The sequence below is a fragment of the Nothoprocta perdicaria genome, unplaced genomic scaffold (assembly GCF_003342845.1).
Source record: "Nothoprocta perdicaria isolate Ctin4 unplaced genomic scaffold, notPer1 scaffold_14, whole genome shotgun sequence".
NCBI lineage: Eukaryota > Metazoa > Chordata > Aves > Tinamiformes > Tinamidae > Nothoprocta > Nothoprocta perdicaria.
The window spans coordinates 6,876,217-6,900,476 of NW_020454538.1; the positions used below are offsets into that span (position 1 = coordinate 6,876,217).

Genomic DNA, 24,260 nt, shown 5'->3' on the forward strand with positions numbered 1-24,260 from the left:
TTCCTTTTGGTTTCTTTTCTTCTCTCTGTGCAATTACTATGTGAAAAGCACAGACCACACTTACATTAAGCCTCACTTCATAATCCATGTTTTTTGTGGTGGAAGTGGTTTTTGTGGTGGATCTAGTTAGCTGGGGCAAAATTGTACTAGAGAGGAGAACAACCTTGTCAAATTCCTCCCCAATTGTTTCCCAATGAAAGTAAATTTTTAATATTGTAGCTGTGTCTTTAGACGAAACGTTTGTGCTACATGCTGTGATCTTGAACAGTTCATAGTATTATGTAATTTGAGACTGTTGTAGGAATTTTATTTTATTTTTATTTTTATTTTATTTTATTTTATTTTATTTTATTTTATTTTATTTTATTTTATTTTATTTTATTTTATTTTATTTTATTTTATTTTATTTTTTGAGTAGGGAGAAAACCAAAGCTTGCTTCACTGTTTTTGTGTCTTTTTTTTGTGTCTTTTAAGGTGAGTGGAAGGCAAGTTTTGGCTTCTATGGTCTTTCACCAAGAAGCTGGTTTTGAATTATATTCCAAAATTAAAGAACATTTAGTGAAGGTTCAGTGTTCACAATGTCTGCTTAAAATATTTTTTATGAAATAGCTTACTAAGGTAGAAAGTAACCTTAGTAAATCCATCAAGAACCTCTGCAAACAACAGTTTTGTTCTTCCATGTAATTGTTTCTGCACATGGATGGAATGGAATTCTTCAATGGAAGCGTTTTCTTTATCCTATGTCATTGTTACTGCAGCTCTCAGTTTTGCTTGATATTTATTTCCTTTTCCTCATGAATGAATTAACTAAATATACATTTTTATTTTTATTTTTATTTTTAGATTTTTTTTATGAGAGTTTTTTGAGTTTCCTTGGAAAAAAGAAAACATTGAAATAAGGTCAGAGAAATGGCATCATAGCAAACATTGTTCCTGGTTTCTTAGTCTCAGCTTAATATTGGCTAAATGTTGCTGAGGAGCCCGACTGGTAGCTGATATTGGCAGGTAACTTATGTATGAAGATTAGTATGGTATGTTTGTTTTAATTAGAAGAAAGTCAACAGGAATACTCTGCAGCAAAGAGTCACTGTGTCATTAAAAACATAAAATGAATAATTCTTTTCTCCATCCTGGCATGCGTTTTGGAGTAGCTTTACTCTGCCACCATCTGACTGGGCTTCGTCACCATCTCAGGATTGCATTGGTTCCATCTTCCACAATCTGTATCAGCCAAGATCAGCCAAGATGGTGAGGCTGAGAGCTGCTCTCTGGCTATCTTCACACACATACTTACGGAGTATTTTCTCGTTTTCGAATGATGAAAACGTTAGTTCTTCAAACATGAATCGGACTGGTTTTAATGTTAATACAAAGGTCATTCCTAAAGGTTAACTGCTTTATAAATAGCCAGATTGTTCCCTCCACCCTCAACAGGCCTGCAATCTGCTTAATATATGCACAGTCAGGGAAAGGCTGTAAATACAATACTAAAAGCAGACGCTTGGAACTATTGCTCTTGCTTTTCTCTAGCTTATGCAACTGTTTGCAGTAGTTTATTGCCAACAGAACTACCATTTCTTATTACTTTGTAAAGCTACAAGCCTTCTGTGCACACTTCCATTCCAATACTCCTGAACAGATCATCTGTGTGAGGAGGGTTTGCAAGACCAAGCCCATAAAGAGAAAACCACAAATATATTATCACCTGTTTAGGTGGTTTAGAACTGAGCTAACTCATGAAGTTATCCAGCTGAAGTTGTGCCTGGGAGCACCTACTAGTCAAAATTTTGGCCAGGAAACACACTCCTCAAATCCTATCCAAATGGATTGTCCCACCTGCTTCCCTCCCACATCTTTACCTTTGCAAATGGCTCAGGTTCCCACTTCCAGAGATTTTCCAGCAAGTTTTGCTATCTCTTATCCATAGAGATATAAATATCTGTTGACTTTTTTCATCCAGCTATTCAAAGCAGAACCTAAAAATGTAGAGGTTATATCTGCATCTGTAGCCTTCTCTCTGCAGACAGACCTAGGGGTCTCTGATAATAGAGTCTGTCAGTCTTAAACTCCACAGGAGTTTAATTCCACTGATGGAGACTAGGGGACTAGGGAATGTGGTGCCCTTATAAATTCCTGTGTCAAGGCATAGTGTGATCTGCAATACCTATCTGACACTGATGATCTCTGAGAACTCCGTGGAATTTATCGTTTAATGTGTTAACAACATGTAGGAAGAAAGGATGAACTTCATGTAAATGTGGTCAGAAAATCTTTGGAACTAATTGCTTAAAATGGTGGAGAAAGCTGATAGAGCATGATAGACACAGAGACATTTTTTCTTGCTGTCAGCAGAGATAGTGTTGATTAACTGGGCTTAGTATAGCACTGCATATATTACCTTAGCAGGATATTGTTAGTCCTGGGGAATTGCATGCAGTGTTGATGGACTTAACAGGCCATGCTATGTTATTGCAGATGCAAATTTAGGAAGCCTTAAAGCTGCAGATAAAGCCACTAATATTTGGTGAAGTTGGTATCAAGTTATTGTCCTCTTCTATTTTCAATATTTTAATTGATAATGAAAAATGAAAACAAATGCAAAAAGAGCTACTGAAGCCGAGTCTATAGAATGACATGGTATCTTCAGAAGGGACCCTCATAAAACCTCAAACTCAGGAGTAATGCCAGGCAAATCCTCCCCACTTCACAATGGAGAAATATTTTTGACAATATCCAGGTCCAAAAAGGATCTCCTCAGTGCTGACTCCTCATTAGACATATAAAGTCAGTGACCATTGCCATGACCATTTCACAGAGACAACTGGTGAATGGGGGAGCAAAATTCAAGAAAAACATAGTTCAAAGAGTACTAATAAGAAAATGAGATGGACTGAACTTGCAAATTACCAACTGAATCTAAAAGTTTGTGCTAAAATACAACTAACATGAAGTAATTCAAAATCTAATCTCTCTCTAGAAACAGCTGTAGCTGGACTGATAGACAAAAAAAAGAAAGTCATCTAAAGAAAATGATTCAATGTCTCTGTAAATACCAGGTGAGAACATATAATGGCTACAGCTGTCTGAAAAATGGAAGGCTGAGATTTTAGTGGGTCTTCTTTAACAGAGGAAAAAACAAATATGAGCCTCTGAGCAGCGCACAAGATTATGTAGCAGTCACACCATATTCTGTCTTACTTATTTGGGACAGAGTGCCAGCTCTGCATCACTGTTACATAAGACTGCTGACCTGCATATAGAGCTCTGTGCTGATAGCAATTTGAGAAGAATAAATCATTTTTCAGCTCAGTTAATGTACAGATGTGAAAATAGTGTCTTTTAAAGTTTTATTTTTGCTTTCTGATCGCCTTTTCTAGAATTGTGTGGCTGTACAGGATGTGCTTAAGGGGAAAAGAAACATAACACTTGTTATTCCCTGAAGGGGTTGCTTTTGAAAATGAAAATGAGAGGTATGAATACTTGGGATGAGAAGGAAGGGCAAGGAGGTTGTGAAAGTGCAGTCTGCTGAACGATGGGGCAATCTACATGTATATGGGTCAGGACCAGAAGATGTGTGGCATAGCATCCAGAATTGCATTGTCTAAGAGGAGCAGCATGGTAAAAAGATCCTTCCATTTTGCAGATTTGATAGATATGTTTAGTTTGGATTTATTCTGACTGGAATTGAAAATGAAGGTCTTTATTTGCTTATTATTATTATTAAGTTAATGGCACCTGGAGCTGGAGGCAGTCGAAGCCTTGGGTCCCCAGCTCAAGGCAGTCTGCCTGGGGACTCTGGCTGCCTGGGCTGCCAAGGAAGTTGCACATTTACAGAGCTTCCAGATTTGCTTCTCGTCGCTACGTGGTGGGCTAACAGGGAGCTGGCAGCTTCAGAGTTTATGAGCAGGAATCCTCCACTCTTAGTTTCTTGGCAGCCTGCCTAATGAGATCTGTAGCAGAGCCAGCAGCTTAAAAACTCTGAGATCTCTGAGACATTCCTGGAGCAATAACTTCTTTCAAACTCCCACTCTCTGTCAACCTGCCAGGAGTACTGTTGAAGAACAGGGTTAGGGACCTGGCAGGAATTCAGAGATGGTTCCTGCAGCCTCATCAAAATTAAATGTTCTGTGTAAAATGTTTATGATTGCTTTTAGTTATCCCATACTGCAACCCTAGCATTTTAGTGCCTGATTCCGGAGGTCCTGCAATCTCTTGCTTTGGTTGTAATGGGTACAAAGCCTGGTGAGGAGGAAGAGATCTCTGCACCACCCTAGCAGTTCTGCCAGCTCTGAATCATCTTTGCTGTGGTCTGGGTTTTATTGTTGTGTTCATAAATACCTCTGACTGGGTCAGGCTAGAAACCAGCTCATCTCTTGCACACAGCAGGGATGCAAATCAGCTGCAGCTCTTCATGTAGTGCTAAGTTGCCTTGTAATCAGATGACCTCCAAATGCCAACTGCCCTCATGGCATATGAGGACGTGGTTGTTCACAAAGTCTTTTGGCTGGTCTCTCTGTCTGAGATGATGGTACTGCAATGGCAGATAAAATACATATTGGCACTCTGAACTTTTTGCTTTGCCTGCCTTAGAGGTGACCTTACTCAGCCCATGTCTGAGTAGAGATATTGGTCCAGTGCGGTCAGGAGACTTGTCTGGGCATATGTGTGTCCCAGGCACGCACTTAAAATTTAATGCAGACATTTCCCATGCAAGTTGCAGCACCCTGAAGGTCACTGTAATTTATATTTATAATCCGTGGCTATGGAGTGATGCTAGAGAGCAGTCAGGGGTCACTGGCAGTGAGCACGCTCTCGCTTTTCTAGCCATGGGTCGGGAGGATGATGGTACCACAGGCTGTGTGGATCACAGCTGTGGTCCCTCTAGGGTGAGTTAGGACTACAGATACAATGCAGAGCTGCCCAAAGGAAGGAGAGACTCTGGATCTCTGCATTCATCTTGTCTGATTTCCAAATTTGTCAGTGCTCAGGGGGACAGGATTGTAACCAAGTTGACTTCCTGCTATGTAGGTCATTCACTGGATGCTGAATCCGTCACTACAGAGCATAAAATTTGACCATGGAAGCTTGCTCTGCCTTTGTAAATATTGATGGAAGTAGCAAATGTTTCTTTTTCATGAACTGTTTTCAAGTAATTGGGATATGATTTCAAGTAATTGGGATTTGGGATATGATTACTTAGATTTTTACTGTTAGTGAGGCATTAAAATATGTTGTAGTGACATTGTGTTGCAGTTACTACTCAGCAGTAGTTTTTAGCTTGCTGCAATTCACTGTTGACATGGAGGTTTTCAGATGATACTTGGGCTACCCGCACATGTCTCATGCTAGTCTACCCCGTAGCACCCCAGAAACTGTGGCCATGTATCCTCTGTGGCTGCCAGACCTACAGCAGCATAATCTGCTGTAGGTTGGTCTAGCAATAGGCTGAGGAAGGAACCAAAGCAAGCCATTTGTTAGCAACTAGCTCCCAGACATCCAGTGATATTGTTCTGACTGCCGCTTAAAAAAAAAAAAAAAAAAAAAAATCCAAGCTACTCTAGCAGTTATTCTGGCTTTCACTAGGCATTTGTAAAGATCAGATGGAAAGAAAAATCAAAAACCCTAAAATCTTGTGTTCCTGTCTTCCTGTGCTTTTGCAAAGTCGTGTAGTGCATATAGAAATCCTCAACCTCATCTGTTCAGATGCTACCTCATCTGTTCTGGGTGACGATACATCATTTCTCCCTGCATGGCTGGAATGGGCTACGGAAATGCTTTGCTGAAATGTGGTTCTACCTGAACATTTTTCTTAAGCTGACAGCAGCAAGGGAAAACTGCTGATGAGTTATTCATATGACTGTGCATTTAAGGGGAAGATATTTCTTTGAAACTGCTGCAGCTCTATTACAGCAATTAAAAAAAATGTGTCTTAGGAGGTGGCAATAAATCTGAAACTGTCTTTGGTGACTAAACATTATGCCCCAAATATGCAGTGTTGCTGATGACTTTTTCCAGTCTGCTGTGAGTCATAAAAGTCTTGTCTCGTACTGAGCAAGCCGTTCTTAGTAACCTTGACTTTTAAAGACAGTGCCTGTGAACAGATTCCCCCTAAATCAAATTATTTATATCAGTGGTTTTCTGTTGGACATTTATAGTGCTTTTCAGATCATCAAAAGGCCTGAAGGACAGACAGCCCACCCTGGCAAGATGTTGTGTTCTCTCCAGGACAAAGCTAACCTGTATTGCTGTGGGATAAACGGATGCAACCCTTGCTCTTTCGGGCAGCCTCTCCCCATGCAAACCTGGATACAACTGGCTGGGAAGATCATCTGGTAAAAAAAAAAAAAAAAAAAAACATACATATTCCAGGGACTGAAGGGCTTAAATGACCTCTACTTCCAAAGACATTATTTTGTCCTGTTTGCAGTTTGTACTCTTTCTGTCCTGGCAGATCTTTCAGATTTTCATGGTTGCCCTTAACCTCCTCTACTTCCCCTGCATCACCTTCAGGCCAGGGTGTTATTCTGAGGCATAGGTTTTTGCCCTCATATTTTAGTTTGCAATGCCTTGCTGTAGGGAGCTTAATCAAGTTCAGCAAATGAAGCACATTTTTTTACATGCTTCACAGCTATTACGTGTTGCAAATACATTGCCAACAGAATCTCAGATTATAGGGTTATAGAAATCTTAATGCAGGGGAAAATAGTTGTTCACTGGTCTGAAAGGTTTGGAGCTGGGCTCCTTTCTACTTCAAATTGTTTTGGGGTTCTTCTGTGTCAACTTGAATGTTGCATTTTCAGCAATGGAAGAAACACTATACACCGCTCTTGTAACAGGATATATCATGGTGTTAAAGCACCCAGTGGCTTTGCAATGAAGTGTTAAATGTGAAGTATTTGTTGCAGTTGTTGCTACTGTTTTGATTTTTTTTTCATTTTTTTCTTCATAATGTTTGATAATACTTCCTCAATTAACCTCAGTAAAATATGCATGTGATGGTCATTGTCCATGTATGATGGAAATCATCTCCATTTTTTGATGTTAAAAGATGAGCTTTTGCTGTCTGGTTATACTGAGATATGTATTGAGATGATTTTGAGATGTTTTTAAAAACAAATATACCTGCCATATACCAGGTAACATACTAATACCTTGTTTGGAGTTATCATACTGTTACTGTCTTGATAGTGTGAGGTTAACTCATTTGTGCTAGTCCTTAAATTTATTATAATTAGAGAGATGTAAATAACACTGGGTTCCTGTCCTCAATTTACCTTAACACAAACAAGAGTCCGTACTTAATAAGTGCCATTGGATGTTCAAGCTAGGAAAGCCTCTGGGGTATAAAAATGGAGGGATCACTGTACATGAAAACTAAAATAGTAAAGAGGGTCCCATGAAAGATACTTTGAATAAGGGTGCTTTAATTGTTTCCTATTTTAAATTGGAATAGGGCCATTCTTTAATTAGGAATAGCACTGAGTGAACTCTTTATCATTAAAAAATGAAGCTGATTCCAGCTGGGATTTTTATTTTTTCATATGTTCTGAACAATCTGTGACCAGAAATTGAGGTTCTCCTCTTTTCCATTTTAAAGTGTTGAACTGCTTTATATAGGGGTGTTTTGCCCTAAGCTTATCAACAAGGGGGTTTGCCTTGTCTGCGATTTCATGGTTTTGGGTTGGTGACTGATCTCTCAAGTATTATATGTTATCACTAACTACCTGTAAACTCTAGAATATTTGATGAGCAAGAGGAGAGACATCAAGATTCCTCTGCAATTATTTGCACCCAAGAGCTGGGTGCCTTGCGAAAAAAAAGTTATTTGCGAGGATGTTATATTACTACATATTTGGGAAGCAAATATATAACCACACAATTTGGTTAAAATGCTTCATTACACTAACTTGAGCTCATTTTACTAGAATCGCTTTATTAATTTCATAAGAAACTAGCATAAAGCTGGAGCAACAATGTTCAGTCAGATCTGTACATGCAGTACTACTTGCTGTGTACTAGATGTGTACTACTTACTATATAGTATCATTCTAAGTACAAAAATGTAGAACCATGTAATTTCTTTTTCTATTTATCTAAAAGATAAAATACTAATTTTTTCCATGTGTTTTAACAGCCAGGGTTGTTGGTTAGCTGGGTTTTTTTTTTCCCCTCTGGGAATGCAGTTTTCTGAGGTGCAGCTGACATAGCTTTTGCTTTGCTAAAAGATATAGGGAAGCTCTTTTGGCCTTTGGTTGTAATTGGGATCAATACATCTTCATTCAGAGTTTAATGAGATTCTCGCATCTCACAACATGAATCTATCAATTAAATATGAACTCTATGAATAACAAGTCGTTTGTGAGAAGAGTACACTGACTGCTATTTGATTTTTTTTCAAATGTGAAAATCTGGAAATTAAGTGTTTTAATCAGGATCAGTATGCTCTTTGCAGAAATGCTGAGGGATCCCATGTGCATTATGAAAAATGCAGCTTTGCAATACTTCCTTTCTTGCAATCATTTTTTTTTCTTTTCCATTTTTTCTATATGTAGGCCATCATAATTTTCTCTAAAGATGTTTATGTTAGGAAACAAAAAATGTATTATAAAATATGTATGAAATAACGTAGATAATTTTCTATTAAGATATGTATATCACTCACATTTGACTTTTATTGATATAAATGGTAAGATTACTAAATGTTAATGAATGTGCTGGTTTGACTATGCAAAGTAAGTGTTTTCTCACTACTCAATATTGAAATATTGAAGAACAGCATAAATCTTAATGCCTGGAATCCTCCCCTTATTTGGTCTGCTCAGAAATAGTGGTAGGAGGCAACTGAGTTTCAGTGATACCAAAGAGAGGTATCACCAGTGCTTGATAGGACTGGAATACAGCAGAGCAATTCTCTTATGTTTTGCAGCAAGAACTCTGTTCAGGTATTGTATAGCATCTTCTTCAAACATTTTCTCACAATAGCAAAAATATGTATATCCCTGTTAGGTATAAAGAGATTTATTAATAGGTTGACTTCTGTGCTTTCTTCCCTTTAAGTATCTCTAATGATACAAAGCAGTGGTCATGTAGTGTAACTGTCTTGTAGAGCAGCGAGAAGGCACTTGCTATGGACTTGTGACTTCAAATCTTCAATGCCACTATCAATGTGCTGTTATCAGAAAACATTCCCCGTATGTTTTGACTGAGAATAGTCAGAAGCAAGAGTGAAGCAATGGGTTCGCTGACTAAATCGATCACAGATGCTTGGAAAATTTAGTAGACATCATTTTGTTGGGCTTTTTTAGAAATATCACTGTATTTCATGCCCTCTCTGAGAAAGTCAGAAGAAAATAATGTCTCTCTTTTTCCATCTTTATCTTTCCAGTGGAAAGATGCCATTTAGCTGGAAATCTTGTGATGTATTTATTAATTTAAAAAAATAAAAATAAAAATAAAAATAAAAATAAAAATAAAAATAAAAATAAAAATAAAAATAAAAATAAAAATAAAAATAAAAATAAAAATAGAAGCAAACAAACTAAACCTTCCAAACAGGAATTCTTTGTATCTGCTGTGGAGACTCTAGGAAGGGTTGCTTTGCTGCTGCAGATTTTGCAGACAGGTATGTGTGCAGGTCCTGCTGCTGCTTTTTCTTCTTCCAGCCTTGCTGTTTATCTTACACATGTCTCTGTAGCTTTGTTCCCTTCTGACCTTGATGCATAATCTGAAACGTTTTTGCAAAGCTTTTACTGCTGTAACTACTTGAGTAAAAGGGCAGGGTGGCTTATGCTATGAGCCTTGCCAAGAGGCAGTCAGCTTAGACCATGGCAGTGAAAATTGTGCTCTGGTTCCTGGATGACTGAAAGGGATTGAGGGAGTTAAAAAGGAGAAATGTACTTAGAAGATTGTGAGCACTATCTCTGCCTCATCCTTATGAAGGGAGATGGATGTGCTTGATGGGTTGATGGATCCTATTTCTATCATTGTGTTCTTTGGAACATCTGTTTTTAATCATTCTGAGTTGGCCAGGTGATAACAAACCCCTCAGCTGGCAATCCTGGTGTTCTCTGAGCTTCCTTAAAAATGCTAGTTTAGATACAGACTTGATAGCACTATCCTGCTGCAAAATAAATGGCTTCTAATCTGCTTCATTCCACCCATCACCTTATCTAAATGCACATAAAAAAAAAAATTGGAAAGATGGTGAATATCACTATATCACTTCCTCTACCTGTCAACACTTGAGGCAGACCTGGCTTGTTTGAGATTTAAAAAAAAAAAAAGTTTGAAATATAAGGGGGAAACAAAATATCACAATGATACTAATTTTTCCATAGTGTCCTGGGCAACTGAACAGGAACACAGCCAATACATAGACAGAAGTGATTGTCTGACTCTATTCATCATCATTAGCCCACACCTAGAAGAATACAGCAAAGCTATTGACAAGCTGCACTGAGTTCAATGAGGAGTCACCAGGATATTTGGAGGTTGGAGCACGTGTCCATGTGAGGAGGAGTGGAGGGACCTGAGCTTGTTCAACCTGCAGAGAAGCTGTTGGGGACCTAACAGAGCCCTGCCGGTGCCTGGGAAGAGCTCTTTGAGAAGTCAGAGGTGGGCTCTTCACATGGTGCATGGTGAGAAGTACACACAGATGTAAGCAGGAAGAAGTGAGGTTCAGAATGGATATAAGAAAACCTTTTTACCCCTGGAGACAGTCAGACACTGGAACAGGCTGCCCAGAAATGTTGTGTCCTTGCACTGTCCTTGCAGCTTTTCAAGACTTGACCAGATAAAGCCCTGAGCCCTGGTCTGACCTCATAACTGACCCTGCTTTGAGTAGGAGGTTGGACTAAATGACCTTCTGTAGTCCCTTCCAATGATCCTATGATTTCCTGAGACTTAGCCCACAATGAACAGGGATAGATGAGAAAGACTGGGAACAGCCAGAACAAATAAATGCAGGTGATTCACAGAGGTCATAGAAGATTTAGAGAATGTCAAGTAAGGACGTGGAAGTGGATCACTGATTTCTGTTCTTTTGGGAATGACTCAATCCTGGCTAGTATTATAGACTATATTCCTTTGAAAAATTGCCTACAGTTTACAAGGACAACTTCCCTACAAGGTAACTTCCCTTTAGCATCAGCTATCCTTATCTTCCTGTTACACATGTGAGGTAAGCAGTTTTATTGTGGCTGGTGGGACAGTTCCCACTGTTAATTGAACTTCCCTGGCATCTGCCTTGTGACATCCCAAGATGCTGGTGGGGGTTCAGGAATTAGATGGCACAGCCTTATCATTTTTATTTTGTAAGGTTTTTATTTTGTAAGGTTCCCTTTAAGAATCCAACATCACAGAGAAGCCACTTTGTTTAATGACCTTCTGCATTAGCAGTTCTTTGAGTTAGTGGCTGAAATTGATTTTGCTCATCTTGTGATGGGAAGGAGCCTGAGCCTGGTCTCTGCACCATTGCTCAAGCATGTGCTTTAACAAAGAAAAGGAAGACAGCAGATTCATATGGGAGAGAGCAAGGACAGACATAGATGGAAAGAGTGTGCAAGGGAAGACAAAGAAATTAAAAAAAAAATGAGAGAAGAAATGCAATTGGTGAATATTTCAAGAAAAGGCATAAAAATAGAAGGAAAAAGATATGCAGAAGAATGGCTTCTTAGTTTGTGAATGTTCTTGTGGTTTACAGTGTATTTAGCAAATATCATTTATCCCTGATTTTGGGAGAAAAAAAGAAAAAAAAGAAAGAATTGTGTTGTTGGGAAGTTAGTTTAAGTTTAAATTCGTGGATGGCAAAAAGATGTGGTCATTATAGTGCAAAGGATTGTGTGATCATTAACAGAAAAAAGCTTGAACCCAGCTCCACTGTTCTGGCCACAACAGCTTTCACGACAGCTTTAGGGACTGTTTTCTGTTTGAAGAGGTCAGTAAATATTGGCATCAACAGGTGGCTTCGTTGTGAGCAATCAGAGGATGAAAAGTGAAAATTTTGTGTCTTGTAAATGTAGGAGGTCCTAGAGGGAGAGAGAGATCTCATCCCTCTTCTCCTAACGGTGATGAGATCGCAGCAGGGAGGACTTGTGCATGAGTAGAAGGGTAGAGTCAAAAATGTATTTCAGATAATCCCAAAAAACAAGACCAGCTGTACTGTTACCACATCACATTTGTCTTTGTAATATTAATTATAAAAGGGAAGATTCCTGGTATCCTGTAAATGGTTCTTGGAAGTTGTGGAGAGCCAATTGTGCTGCTTGTGTGCTGTTGCCTTTAGTTGCAACTGCCGTTAGCCTAGCAGGACTTTACTCTTACAAGAGGATAGACCAAGCAATGTGTGTTTTCATTGGGGCACATCTGTAGCCTTCTCTTTATTGTCTGGGGACAAGAATGACCTACCATGGCCAAGGCTCTGTTTGACCTTGAAAAGGGGATTTCCAAGACTGTTTTTTTGGATTCACCTCCAAAGTATGCGGAGAGAAGATATAACATCTTAAGAAGGTTGCAGCAAAGCTACTGGTGGTGTTTTGAATCAGAAGTAATTTTTTTTTTTTTTTTTTTTTGCCATCTTCTGATCCAAACTGGAAATCTAGATGAGAGTGTGTGGAAGGGTTCTGAATGCCTCTCATCCCCAGGCTCCTGCACAACTGGCAGACTCCTGGCTAAGCTATTAGCTCTTGCACACCTCGCTGGTTTTGTTTCCTGCAATATCCTGCCTAGCTGCTTCTCCAAGAATTAGTGGTCTCTTCTTTATTACTCTGCTTCACTCTGCAGGGTTTTTTTTAGGTTCTGTTCTTCACACTTGAAAAAGTTTCCCACTTGAAAATACAAGCCATAAAGGCTGTTTTCTTTTGATTTATTTATTTATTTATTTATTTATTTATTCATTCTCTTTTTGGAGGGAATATCAATGAATAAGAGATATTTTAACAGTGATAGTTATTGCTACTACCAGTTTGTTATTCTAGTAATAAGTAAGGCAGAGTAGTTGCTAGGAATCCTTATCTGGTTATCAATTTCTATAGTCCTGATGTACTAAGATGCTTATTTCTCCAATAGACATCAAGCTTTAGCCAGGATTAAGTATGTAGACAGTGAATCACTTGGTGGTATTTAACAAGAACAAAAAAACAATAACAGTGGAAATTCCAAAGCCAGATATAATGTTTTGCAGGTTTTGAAACTTAAAGAGGAAACGTGAAAAAGAGTTAAAAAGATGAATATTGCTCTGGAAAGAGATACAGAGATAAGAGATACTTGGAAGGTTGGATTTGTGATGGCTCTCATCCTTGGGATGGACTTTATTCGAGATTCATCAAAATACGAGTGTAATTCTGTGAACCCTGTAAAGCGGATTGTGAAATGGTGTTAGGAAAATGCAGCAAGTATTCCTTCTTGTATTGATTAACTGGATGAGAGGAGATGTTTCACAAGTAGGAAAGTGGAAAAGTTATGGATCTTCATCTTGAAATTAGTATATCACAGTAGAATATCTTAATCATGGGATAACAATTCAGTTTGTGTGCTATGTTCTCTTAATATGGACATTATGTTCATGTTTGAAAGGGAGCACCAAGGTATAATTTTTTCCTTGGATTAAGAGTGATTGTTTACATTGTGGAAATCCAGATGCTTATTGTATGTTTTAGTCACTTGGTATTTTTCCCCTCCTCTTTTCCAGTGAAGAATGTATTGGGCACACAGAAGAAGCAATACTACTCTGAGGAACAAGGAAAGGTGCTTTTGACCTGGTAGTTATCACAGCTGCTTCGTTATGGGAGAAGGTGAAAAGCTGCACTAACATATCAACGGAAATGACTTAGCCACATCTTGTCATGGAAGCTGGTGACATGAGCCAAGCCAGCGTGCGGCGTCAGGGGTTTTCCTGATTTTTTTCCCTGTTTTTTTCCTGTTTTGCTTCCTTAGAATCTCAGCTTTCGTGCTTTAAAGGAATTGAAATGTTTAACACAAACTTCACTCTTTGCCTGTATGAGTATGTAATAGCTATAGCCTTATATGTCCTTGAGCATTCCTAAAAGAGGTGCTGGCTTTGATCTGCATTCAGATATTGGGTGTTTTTGAGGATGTGGCACTTAAGGGAACAAACCATTCCAAGGAATGTGACAGAACTGCACTTTACAAGAGTGAGTGGGAACTGAGGGTACACCGAGAGGCCCTTGGACCATCGAAGGACTGTGTCCTATTACTCTAGAATGATTATTTCAACCACATGAGTAGTCCACACTGAATTTAACTTTCACGTTAGGTATTCACGTGCACAGGTGCTTTTTTTGAAAGAGGTGCTACAGGTTGGTAACAGTTCATGTGGTGCACACATCTATGCCACACAATATGCACTACAGATTTATAAACCCATAACTCCTGCTATCTATAATCACAGGGAGATGTGAACGCAGGCACAAGACTTGTGCATTAAAGGTCATACAGATATGCACAGTCCTCCTTTAAATAAAAAAGATTGCGTGCAACCCAGCCAAAGTCATTAACATTTCTCCTGCTGTGCTGAACGGGAACAGCTATTTTCCCAAACTATCTGTTTCAGAGGAATGCACTTCGAGTTTTGAGAGGGTGAGTGCCAGTTGCAAAATGCAACCTCTCCTTTTCTTTTTTTCCCCTAAATTAGGTAATTGCCAGAACGTGCTGTTCTTTACAGTGCTTATTCTCCCATTAATTCCGGATATCTTTTGATAGGAGACAGAAGGATAATAAATTCTGGAATCCCAAGTCACATAAATGTAAAGTGCATTTCTAGATTATGATTAGTAACAAGATGACATGTTGGCATGGTAACACTTGAAGCTAATCTACAAGTTCTTAAAATAAAGCAATGGCATATGTGTAGATTTCTCCCATTTGCATACTATCCACCTGAACACATATTGTCTCTACAGCACACATGCAATGAAACCCCACTATTTTCAAACGAAGTGTTCAATGAAAATATCTTGCCTCTAGCCTAGTATTTATGCATAATCTCCTGCCATGAATTATAAATGTTGGTAATGAAGCAGTCCATTTTTAAAACATCTTAGGCCTTCTGCCATTTGATTCCATTTCAAAATCATTAACCTAAGGTATATAAAGCATGCCTCATTCTCTTTGTGTCTCATACAATGTTCATGTCCGCTAAATTTAGCCACCTCCTACTATAAAAATTATTTTACCAGTATTGGAAATTTCTGTTCCTTAATTGAATTTGTAAACCAATAGATACATTTCATTGTGCTGAGGATGGGGAATTAAAATCCCCATCCTGAAGACCTTAGCTTTACCTCAAACCACTGTAATAAAGCAGTAAAGCTTTTAACGTGAGATTGTTCTTAGCTGAGACAGGGAGCATAGCTTTTATTTGCTAGTTGCCTTATGGTTAAGAGAAAAGTCTTGCCTAGTTGTAATGGAGTCTGTTCAATTTTCCTTCATTAAGCAGAGTCAACTTGTTTGAGTATGTTATTTATGCATGATAAAGGTGCTGGTTTTCAGGGACTGTTTTACTTGTATCATTTGTTCATGTTAAACTGTGTCTCAGAATGCAGAATTGGGCACTTTGTTTCACTTGCTTTATATGCACAGTATTGCTTTGACCAAATCCACTGCAGTCAACATTAAGATGCTGCTATAAATTCCACTTGTATAAATACCATATTCTGTCACCCTGGATGAAAAAAAGGATGGTGCTACATGTGAAATATGATTTCTTTCTCAGTTCACTTACTCTATACTCTACTGTATAAGGCTCTATGGAAAATAGAGCTTACAGTGTTTCCACAGCTCCTTGCACACCCTGGAAATCCCAAATTCCCTTGTTCACTCCACTGTGTATGGCAGATGCTGGAAGTGGGGAGATTGGCTCACTGCATGATAATCACGTTACATTTGCAGTAATGCAGCTGGCTGGGAAACGTTTCTCCCACGTGCCAGAGTTCCCAAGTTAAGCCTCCTGCTGAGGCACAGTTGATGTTTGTCCTTGTGGCCTTTTAAAAAATGGAAACCCTGCTCTGGATTTCATAAATCTGCCTGTATTTATTACTTGTAGATGAAGGATTTTGGTATTTGAATTTACTGTGGTTGTGGGGTGCAGGGAGGAGGGACATGTGCATGCTGGGTTTTGCCACTAATCCTTTGGAAATCCTTTAGTGCCTTAAGGAGGCAGAGGAGGGACAGACCTTAGGATTACAGAAACTTGTTCAAACCTCTTTCCTGCTTCAGCAGAATTCCTTTAAGACATGTTGTGCCTTTGGCTGCAAACATATTTGCATTAGAAATCAGTAGTCATGGGAATATGGACAGGAATTTTTGTCCCTGCGCTAAACTTAGGAAAGAGAGTATAAGATTTCTTATATAGAACATGAATTAAAAATATCAGTAGATGAGGTTCTACCATTAGAATCCATGTGGAAATCATTATTTGACAACTAGGAATGTTCCAAGTTTGAAGTTTAAATGTTCTGGATAAAGAACATTTGTACCACTGAAATGACTGGTAAATTCCCACTGGCCTCCCTGGGACCCAGATTTCGTGCTTTCTCCTGCCTGGCTCACAAAATACTCACATATGATACATAAGCATTGTGCTTTCTCAAAAGTCTTCTATGCACATAGAGAGAGGAAAACAGAGATTAGTCGTGTGGAAGCCTGCTTTGATTTGGAGGTGTTGGGATTTGTGGTTTTAATCTCTATTCACTGTTATTTGCTGTGTAACTTAGGCTCTTGCTGTGGGGATATGAATATGCAAATGTGAATTCCAGTGTGAGAGGTTACTGCGCGGTGCAGACACCCGCATGTCTCTGCTCACTCCGTTGTGGGCTCGTCTTTTAAAAAAAATAAAAAATAAATAAATGAAGTTAACAGGTGAAAGGCACTTCAGTGCAACAAGCCCGTGTGAGGCAATTCATGAACTCATTTGAGGCCCTAGCCAGAACTTAAGTAAAGCTAAATAGGCCTTTGGCTCACAGATGAATTCTATCTTTTAGTAATTTAGAGCAATTTGTTGCTACGGAGCTGAAAAAAATAATAGAAGGTTAGGGTTTGAAAATGGATGTAGTGGTGGTAGTCCTCTATTTTGCTCCCTGTGATAAGAAACAAGTTTTAAAGAACATGTAAATAATCAAAAGAAAATCATTCCATGACCATGGCTCACAATATGCAAGACAAGGCTCAGCATGGAAGAGATTTTTATGACTTGTTTGTAAATTAGCCTCTGTCTTTTCTTTGGAACTTAGAAAAAGTGATCATGTAAATAGGACTGACTGCACATGTTTGTTTGAATGGGGAAATATATATATATATATATATATTTTCTTCCCTCCTTTGGTATTAGTAAAAAATCTGGGATGCATAATACATGCAGCTTTTGGCTTTTGAGCTCTAGGACCATGCAGCTATTTAACCCTTTTGCACAGCCAAGAGTAATGATAGCCAGAAGTCACGGAAAACAGTTTTTTGAGACACAAACTTGGATCCACTTGAAGAAGTGCCAAAGAATGCACAAAAAGCTTGGGTTTATGGTTTGATATGAATGACCAGATGAACCAGATATGGTTGTCTGCTTTGTTTTATTGTTGGGTTTTTTTTTTTGTAAATAATTGCAAAAAGTTTAAACTCTTATCCATGACTGCCCTGAAACCAGGTGTCAAGGTAGAGAACTGATAATGTTTCAGTAATATGAAAAATGCCATTCTGGTTCTGATCCATTCCATTAAAATCTTATGGTTAAATTTTCAGTGACTTAAATTTTCACTTTAAAAAAATTATCACAGGTATCAAATGTACATATGTATTAATTTTCAGTGTAATTAGGGAGAATACAGAACTGTAATGCAGTCACAGAAGTCTACTTGATGATTACCACAGATTTATAACTCTCACTTAAATTATGTAAGATAAGTTGACATTTTATCTTGTTAACAAGATGTATTTTTCTATGTTAGTTAAATGTATAATTTGTATAATTTTGTATATTAAATGTATGCATATTTTAAATTAAAAACTTTATAATTTTAATTATTTTTAATGATAAATGGTGGTGGAGATTCAAAGGCGTAATTGTAAATACAAAGTAAGTGGGGAATTATATGGAATTTAACACATTTATACATTCGGGAACAAATGCGGCGCATGAGGTGTGCTTGTCTTTATGTGTAGTGATGCAAAGTGAAGCATGGGTGAAATCACAGGAAACATGAGAGGATTTTGCAATAATTGATGAAATGAATATGAATTAGCAGAATACCATAAACTGGCTTGCTCACACTTAGCTCAGGAAGGTGGAAACCTGACTCTTCCTCAGATGGTGGGATTTGGGGATTTCTCCTACATGTTGGGAGACAGACAGCCCAAGCCACCCAACTGTCAAATGTGATTTTGCAGGGAAGAAGAAGACACTGCAGCCAGTACAAGGGTCCTTTAGAGCAGCGAGAGGGGATCTGGCCTTGTGACTCGGCACCTTAGGCCACTCATCTGTGAGAACATAAACTTGGGCCCAAGTCGCTGTCTCATTCTCTTAGCAAAAATAGGTGCAAAATGTGCACCTGTGAGCACTGCAGGACAGGATTTGCTCCTCTCCAGGGGTAGCTCTGTTGTAGCTCATGAAGTTCATGCAGCCACAAGAAGAATTGCAGATACAACCCGCAATCTGGTAAGGGACACATTTCTCAATATTCCTGTAGAAGATTTTTGTGGAGTACAGCCAGCACGTCTCCAGGTTTCCACTGCCTCTCACCTAACCTACTCTGAACATAACTCATTTATCATTGATGCTCTACAGGTATAAACATTAAGGGTCTTATAGGAAAAGAGGGCACTTTCAGTCAAGTTCTGTTCTTTTTTCGGTGTGTTTTGCCAAGTCAGGATGAGAAGCAGTGTCTGTAGGAGAGTATATTTCTCCAGTCACACGCACACACATTTTAGAAAAACTTGCAGGGTTGCAGGATGACAGGGTGTAAGACTGTAGCCGTGTCTGCCTCTGTAGTAGCTAAAGCTGCAATTCCATCTTAGGAAGCGGAGCATTCGTAAGACAGTTTGCATCTGTCCAGCTGGAACACAGTTCTTACTGAACTACGGTCTTTAATTTGAAGAATTTCAATTTAAAAGCAAACAAATATTCTGGTAAGGTTTTATGGTGTTATTTGAAAGTTTAATGCTGTTTTCTAAAGCAATGACTTGACATGTTCTGAGTCTTGCAGGCTCTATGTAGTATCGCTGGGAAAATCACGCTAGCCAATGACCAAACAATTAGACAAGTAGAACAACAACTAGAACAAAACTCGGAAAAAAAAAAGTGAGTAGTTCTAGAAAACTTAACATTATCTAACCAGATCCTGAATGTAAATAGACTCCATCTTTCTTGGCTCTATGGATATTAAACAAAAGATGCTATTGAGTTCTTAATTCTTCATCAGACACATGCACCATGCACTATAGGACCCACTATGGGGTCACCAGATTTTTTTTTCTTGGAGGTTCTGATTTATCTCTTGATTAGAAAGAAAATCCAGTAAAACAAATAATTTCCCCAATACTTTAGAAGACATAGAGGTCACTCATGAAATTACATGTGCTGCCTTTACATTTTTGCTATCATGTCTTTTTTTTCCCCTGTGGATGAATAAAATTACTTTTTTTTCCCCAAAATGAATAATAAATCTCAATGTCACCCTTGAGAAAAAGAAATCAGTATTTGCCTATATACAATGGAAGTACTTTTAAAAGTCATGTCTTAAGGGCTGTTCTTATTTTTCTTGCATACCAGCAAGTTTTTAAGCAATTATATATTCACACGTTATGTGTTAGCATTGTTAACGTATATTAATGCAGTCACAAGGTTTGCTAAGTAAGCTGTGAAAATATATGTATGTTCAGAAATGTCAGGGATGATGCTGAGACTATTAAAATCAGTGTTAATAATCAGTGATAAGTGAACTATGTTCCTAACTTCTCTCATGGAAACCACATGCACAGTGGACCAAGACCTTCAAGACAGGAAATATCACTGTGCTATAGAAGTCTTAGGAGAAGAGATGTGTTACTGCTGCACTCAGGTATGTTATATCACTGCTTCTTACATGCTTTCAGTACATGGGTAACTGTAAATGAGAAGGATGCTTGTCTGGACTTGCTCCTCATGAAATCCTGGTGGTCTGTGCCTAATCCTTATGCATTTATAACCTGCTGTGTTTCTGCTAATGGGACCCAAGGCTTGCTCGTGGGTGGCAGGAAGAAGTGCTGCATGGCTGGGTTCAGACAACAAGGATGTGTTGCAGTGGTTGACAAGTGGTGAACAGTTCTTGCGATTGCTCCAACCCTTCAAAAGTGCTTAGCTCTTTAATCAATCGTAGAACATTTTGTCTCGATATATTATTTCAGAGCGATGGAGAATGTTCCTTATGTAACTGCAGTGTATTCGGGGCCTGTCCAAATTGTCTGAGAAAGGAGGATGAGGGGGTGGAAAGCATCGAGGGATGTCCGAGGATTTGTGCTTTTAGGGGCTGCTCTCCTTGGCCACTAGCATGATTGGACAAGTAGAGGCGTAAAGATGGACTTCCTGAAAAGAGTTGCGAGTAAGACATTCTCCTTTCCTCCCGCGTTATTTTTTGCTATCGTTGTTATTATTGTTATTAGTGCGGTTATTTTTCGGGGAAGGGGCGTTTCTGTGGGCGAAGCCGAGCCCCCCGGCTCGCGTGTCTCCCGCTGTGCCGGGCTGCGCGTGCCGCGGTGCTGAAGGGACAGCTCCGCGGGGGCGCGCGCGCCCGGGGCCGCTGCCGGGGCCGGGACGGGGGCCGGGGTCGGTGCGGGGGTGGCTGCAGGGGCCGGGGCCGCKGCCGGGGTCGGGCCGGGGGCCGGGGTCGCTACGGGGACCGGTGTCGCTGCGGGGGTCGGGACGGGGGCCGGGGCCGCTGCCGGGGCTGGGGTCGCTGCGGGGGTCGGTGCTGGTGCCGGCGGCCGCAGGCAGCTCCCGGCCTCGCCGCCCCCGCGGTGGCTGCGCCCCCCCTCCGCCCCCCGGGCACCAGCTGCCAAGGGCGGCGCGCACGGCGGGGGGGGGCGCGCATTCCCCCCGGCCCCCTCCATCCCTGCCCCCCGCCGCTGCTTCCTCCCCCCGCGCCGCTCCGCGCCCCCGCAGCGGCTCCCGAGCGGCCCCCGCGGCGGGGGGAGCCTGGGGGGAACCGGGGGGGGGCCCTCCCCCGGCTGCGCCCCCCGCCCAGGCAGCGCCGCTGCCTCCTGCGGCGGGAGCGAGCCCGGAGCGGGAGAACCTCCATGCGGGGGGATTTGGGTGCCTCCTCTTTCCTCCTTCTTCCTTTTATTTATTTTTTATTTTATTTTATTTTATTTTATTTTATTTTATTTTATTTTATTTTATTTTATTTTATTTTATTTTATTTTATTTTATTTTATTTCTCCCCCTCCCCGCGCCCCTCGTGGCAGCCGCGCTCTCCGGCGGGGCCCGGGAAGGGCCCTGCGCGAGGGGCCGCGTGTGCAGGCGGGGGCTCCCCCCCAGCCCCAGCCCCAGCCGCCCCGTCCCGCCCCCCGCCCGCCCCCCGGCTCATTCTTCACCCGGGAGCGTGTGCACTGCGGTCCTGGCTCTGGGAATTGCTGCTGCTCTTCCCATTCGTCAAGGGCTTTCCAATCACCTGCCACTGCCACCCTCTCCGCTCCTCTCTTTGTACTTTATTTTCACGTGCTCTTTACTAACACGGCTATTTTTAAAATTTCGCTTGGAATTATTTCTTTTTCTTTTCTTTTTTTCCTTTTTTTTTTTTCTTTTCCTTGCAGGGGGCGGATGGGGGGAGGGAGGTTAACGCTTGCATCTCCCTAAGGGAAGATCCCCAGCAGCCAACCCCGCTCCGCCACTGCTGCATCCATCCATCCATTCATTTTTATGGTCACTAGCAGCCTATCCCGGTAGTGGAAGGTGCGGCGAAGAGGGAGGCAGCAAAGAGCGAGCGGGCGGGCGGGAGAGAGAGACCTGGGCAGCGAGGATGGCCGAGAGAAAGAGGAACTGGAATAAGGAAGATGATCTGCCCGTGTATCTGGCCAGGCCGGGCACCACAGCCCAGACGCCGCGGCAGAAATACGGGGGGATGTTCGCCTCCGTGGAGGGAGCCTACGAGAACAAAACCATCGACTTCGACGCCTACAGCGTGGGCAAGAAGGGGTCCCGGACGCCGCGGAGCGGCAGCCGCCACGACATGCTGGACGGCGGCGACAACTACAGCGAGACGGCGAGCGACATCAGCGAGGTGTCCGGCTCCGTCATCAGCTCCCCGGGCGACCGCGAGGACAAGACCCCGGGCGTGGAGATCCGCTACCCCACGGGCAAGGAGCTGCTGCAGGGCCACGACAACGGGCAGGTAGGAGGGGACGGGGGGGTGCAGGGGGGAACGAACCCCGCTGCGGGGCCGGGGCCGGTTCCGCGGGGCGGTTCGCGCAGAGCAGGCGCCGTGGCCCACGGTCCGTGTCGCCCCCCGGCACTTGCTGGGGCCGGCGGCGGAACAAAGCGCGGCGCCCCCGGCGCGCCCCGCTCCCCCGCAGCCTGCCCGTGCCCCGCGCCCGCCCAGACCCGCGCCCGGGCCTGCCCGGCCCTGCCTGCAGCCTGGGACAGCTGCAGAGGAAAGCGGGGCCGCGGGGCCGGCTTAGCCCGGGACCGCGAGGCCGAGGCGGAGCAGGGCGCTGGGGCTCCGGGAAAAGGATTTTCCCTTACAGATAAATGTGGCTGTGGTGTCCGTGCTCGGGAGAGCGCCTGGCACCACATGGACACATCCTTCCTTTAGCTCCCAGCCTACAGGCTCTGTGGCCTGCCCGTGCTCTGCCCTTTTGACAAGATAGATGGAGACTTTTTGCTCTTTTTATCCCCACCCCTCAGTTACTACACGCATGGAGGGGGCTGGCCGTTCCCTCAGGGCTGGACAGGGAGCAGATGGGGAGAGCCTGGAGCCTGGGCCACATGTGCCCCCTGCGCCACCTCCGCTCGCCTGCAACGACCTCGGGGTCACCTATAGCTGCTGCCACCTGCACTGCAGTTGTCTCTTTCCCTGTGTCCTTCCCACCAGCTAACGTGGGGGTGGGGGTGCTGGGGACAAGGCACACCCACAATGTCCCCTCCCTTTGCCTTGAGACACCCTGGGTGCCCTCCTTGCTCCTTGGGGACAGCCTGGGGCTCAGGCGGGAGGGCAGGTGCCATGTGCTGCATTCCCGGGTCTCACTGAGGTCCAGAGCTGCCTGGCTCTGTGTTGGACTGGAAGGGACCCAGTGGGTGTAAGGGTGACATGGGCTGTGGAGCAGGTGATGTGCGATGTGCCCTGGGCAGGTGCACTGTGAGCCCCACACTTGTCCCCTGCGGGCTCAGGGCTTTCCGGCACATCCTCATCCACCCGGGATGAGGCCAGGGTGGGAAATGTCCTGCACGTATCCATGTGTGCGGCCGGCTCCCTTCTGCCGGGGACCTGGGGGTTCGGTGTGCGGTGATTTTACCCTTCCTGCAGTGTGGGGCAGTGCCGGGGGGGGGGCACAGCAGACAGTGCCATGGGTGGGGGGCAGTGCCGGGGGGGGCCGGCAGGGCTGTGCAGTTGGGGGGCCCGTGCCATGGGGGGAGTGCAATTGCCAAGCGCCGAGCACCAGGACCCCCCGTCCCCATCGGGGGACCCCTTAACCCCCCCCGAGGGGGCCGCCCGGGCCCCGCAGCGCGCGAGGGGGCGGCGGCGGCGCGGGGGAGGGGGCTGCGGCGGGATTGATGGGCTGCGCGGGGGGGCTCGGGCACGGGAGGGAAGGAAGCGCTTCCTGGGTTGAGCCGAGCGAATCCCGCTCCGACCTGCAGCCGGGAGGGCGCTGCTGCCGCCTGCACGAGCAGCTCCGCCGACCCCCTCCCCGCCCCCCGGCAGCCGCGTCCCTGTTTTATCGCAGCCGGGAAAAAGGTGCCGGGCTCGCCTGGCTCCCCTCCTCCGCGCCAGGAAACTCGGGCTCCGCCGCCCCCGCCCGCCCCGCCCCGCCACCCGCCCAGGCTCCCAATTATTAGTATTTTTTTCCCCTATTATTGCTATTTTTTTTGGTCCGGTCCCCGGGGGGTGCTGCGTGCGGCCGGCGCTAGCGAGGCCGACATGTCGTACCAGGGCAAGAAGAGCATCCCGCACATCACGGTAAGCGGGCGCGGCGGCTGCGCCGGCTCCTTTGTTAGCGGCGCGGGCGCGCAGGGCCCCGCGCAGGCTCCGCGGATGGCGGGGGGACCGTAGGGCCGGGGCGGGCTG

General features: G+C 43.0%; 1 protein-coding gene across 2 annotated transcripts in view; it reads left to right on the forward strand.

The window, feature by feature from the left end:
* Window positions 1-21,611: 21,611 nt before the first annotated feature.
* The window catches only part of CRMP1 (collapsin response mediator protein 1), a 44,853-nt gene continuing 42,204 nt past the window's right edge, over window positions 21,612-24,260 (forward strand). Inside the window, exon 1 of one of the 2 annotated variants that reach the window (XM_026034100.1) lies at window positions 21,612-22,370. In XM_026034100.1, the coding sequence (XP_025889885.1) occupies window positions 21,999-22,370 (372 nt within the window). In that variant the 5' untranslated portion in view covers window positions 21,612-21,998. Of the gene's footprint in view, window positions 22,371-24,058; window positions 24,153-24,260 lie in introns of those variants that run through there. The other variant, XM_026034101.1, reaches the window with a different exon arrangement.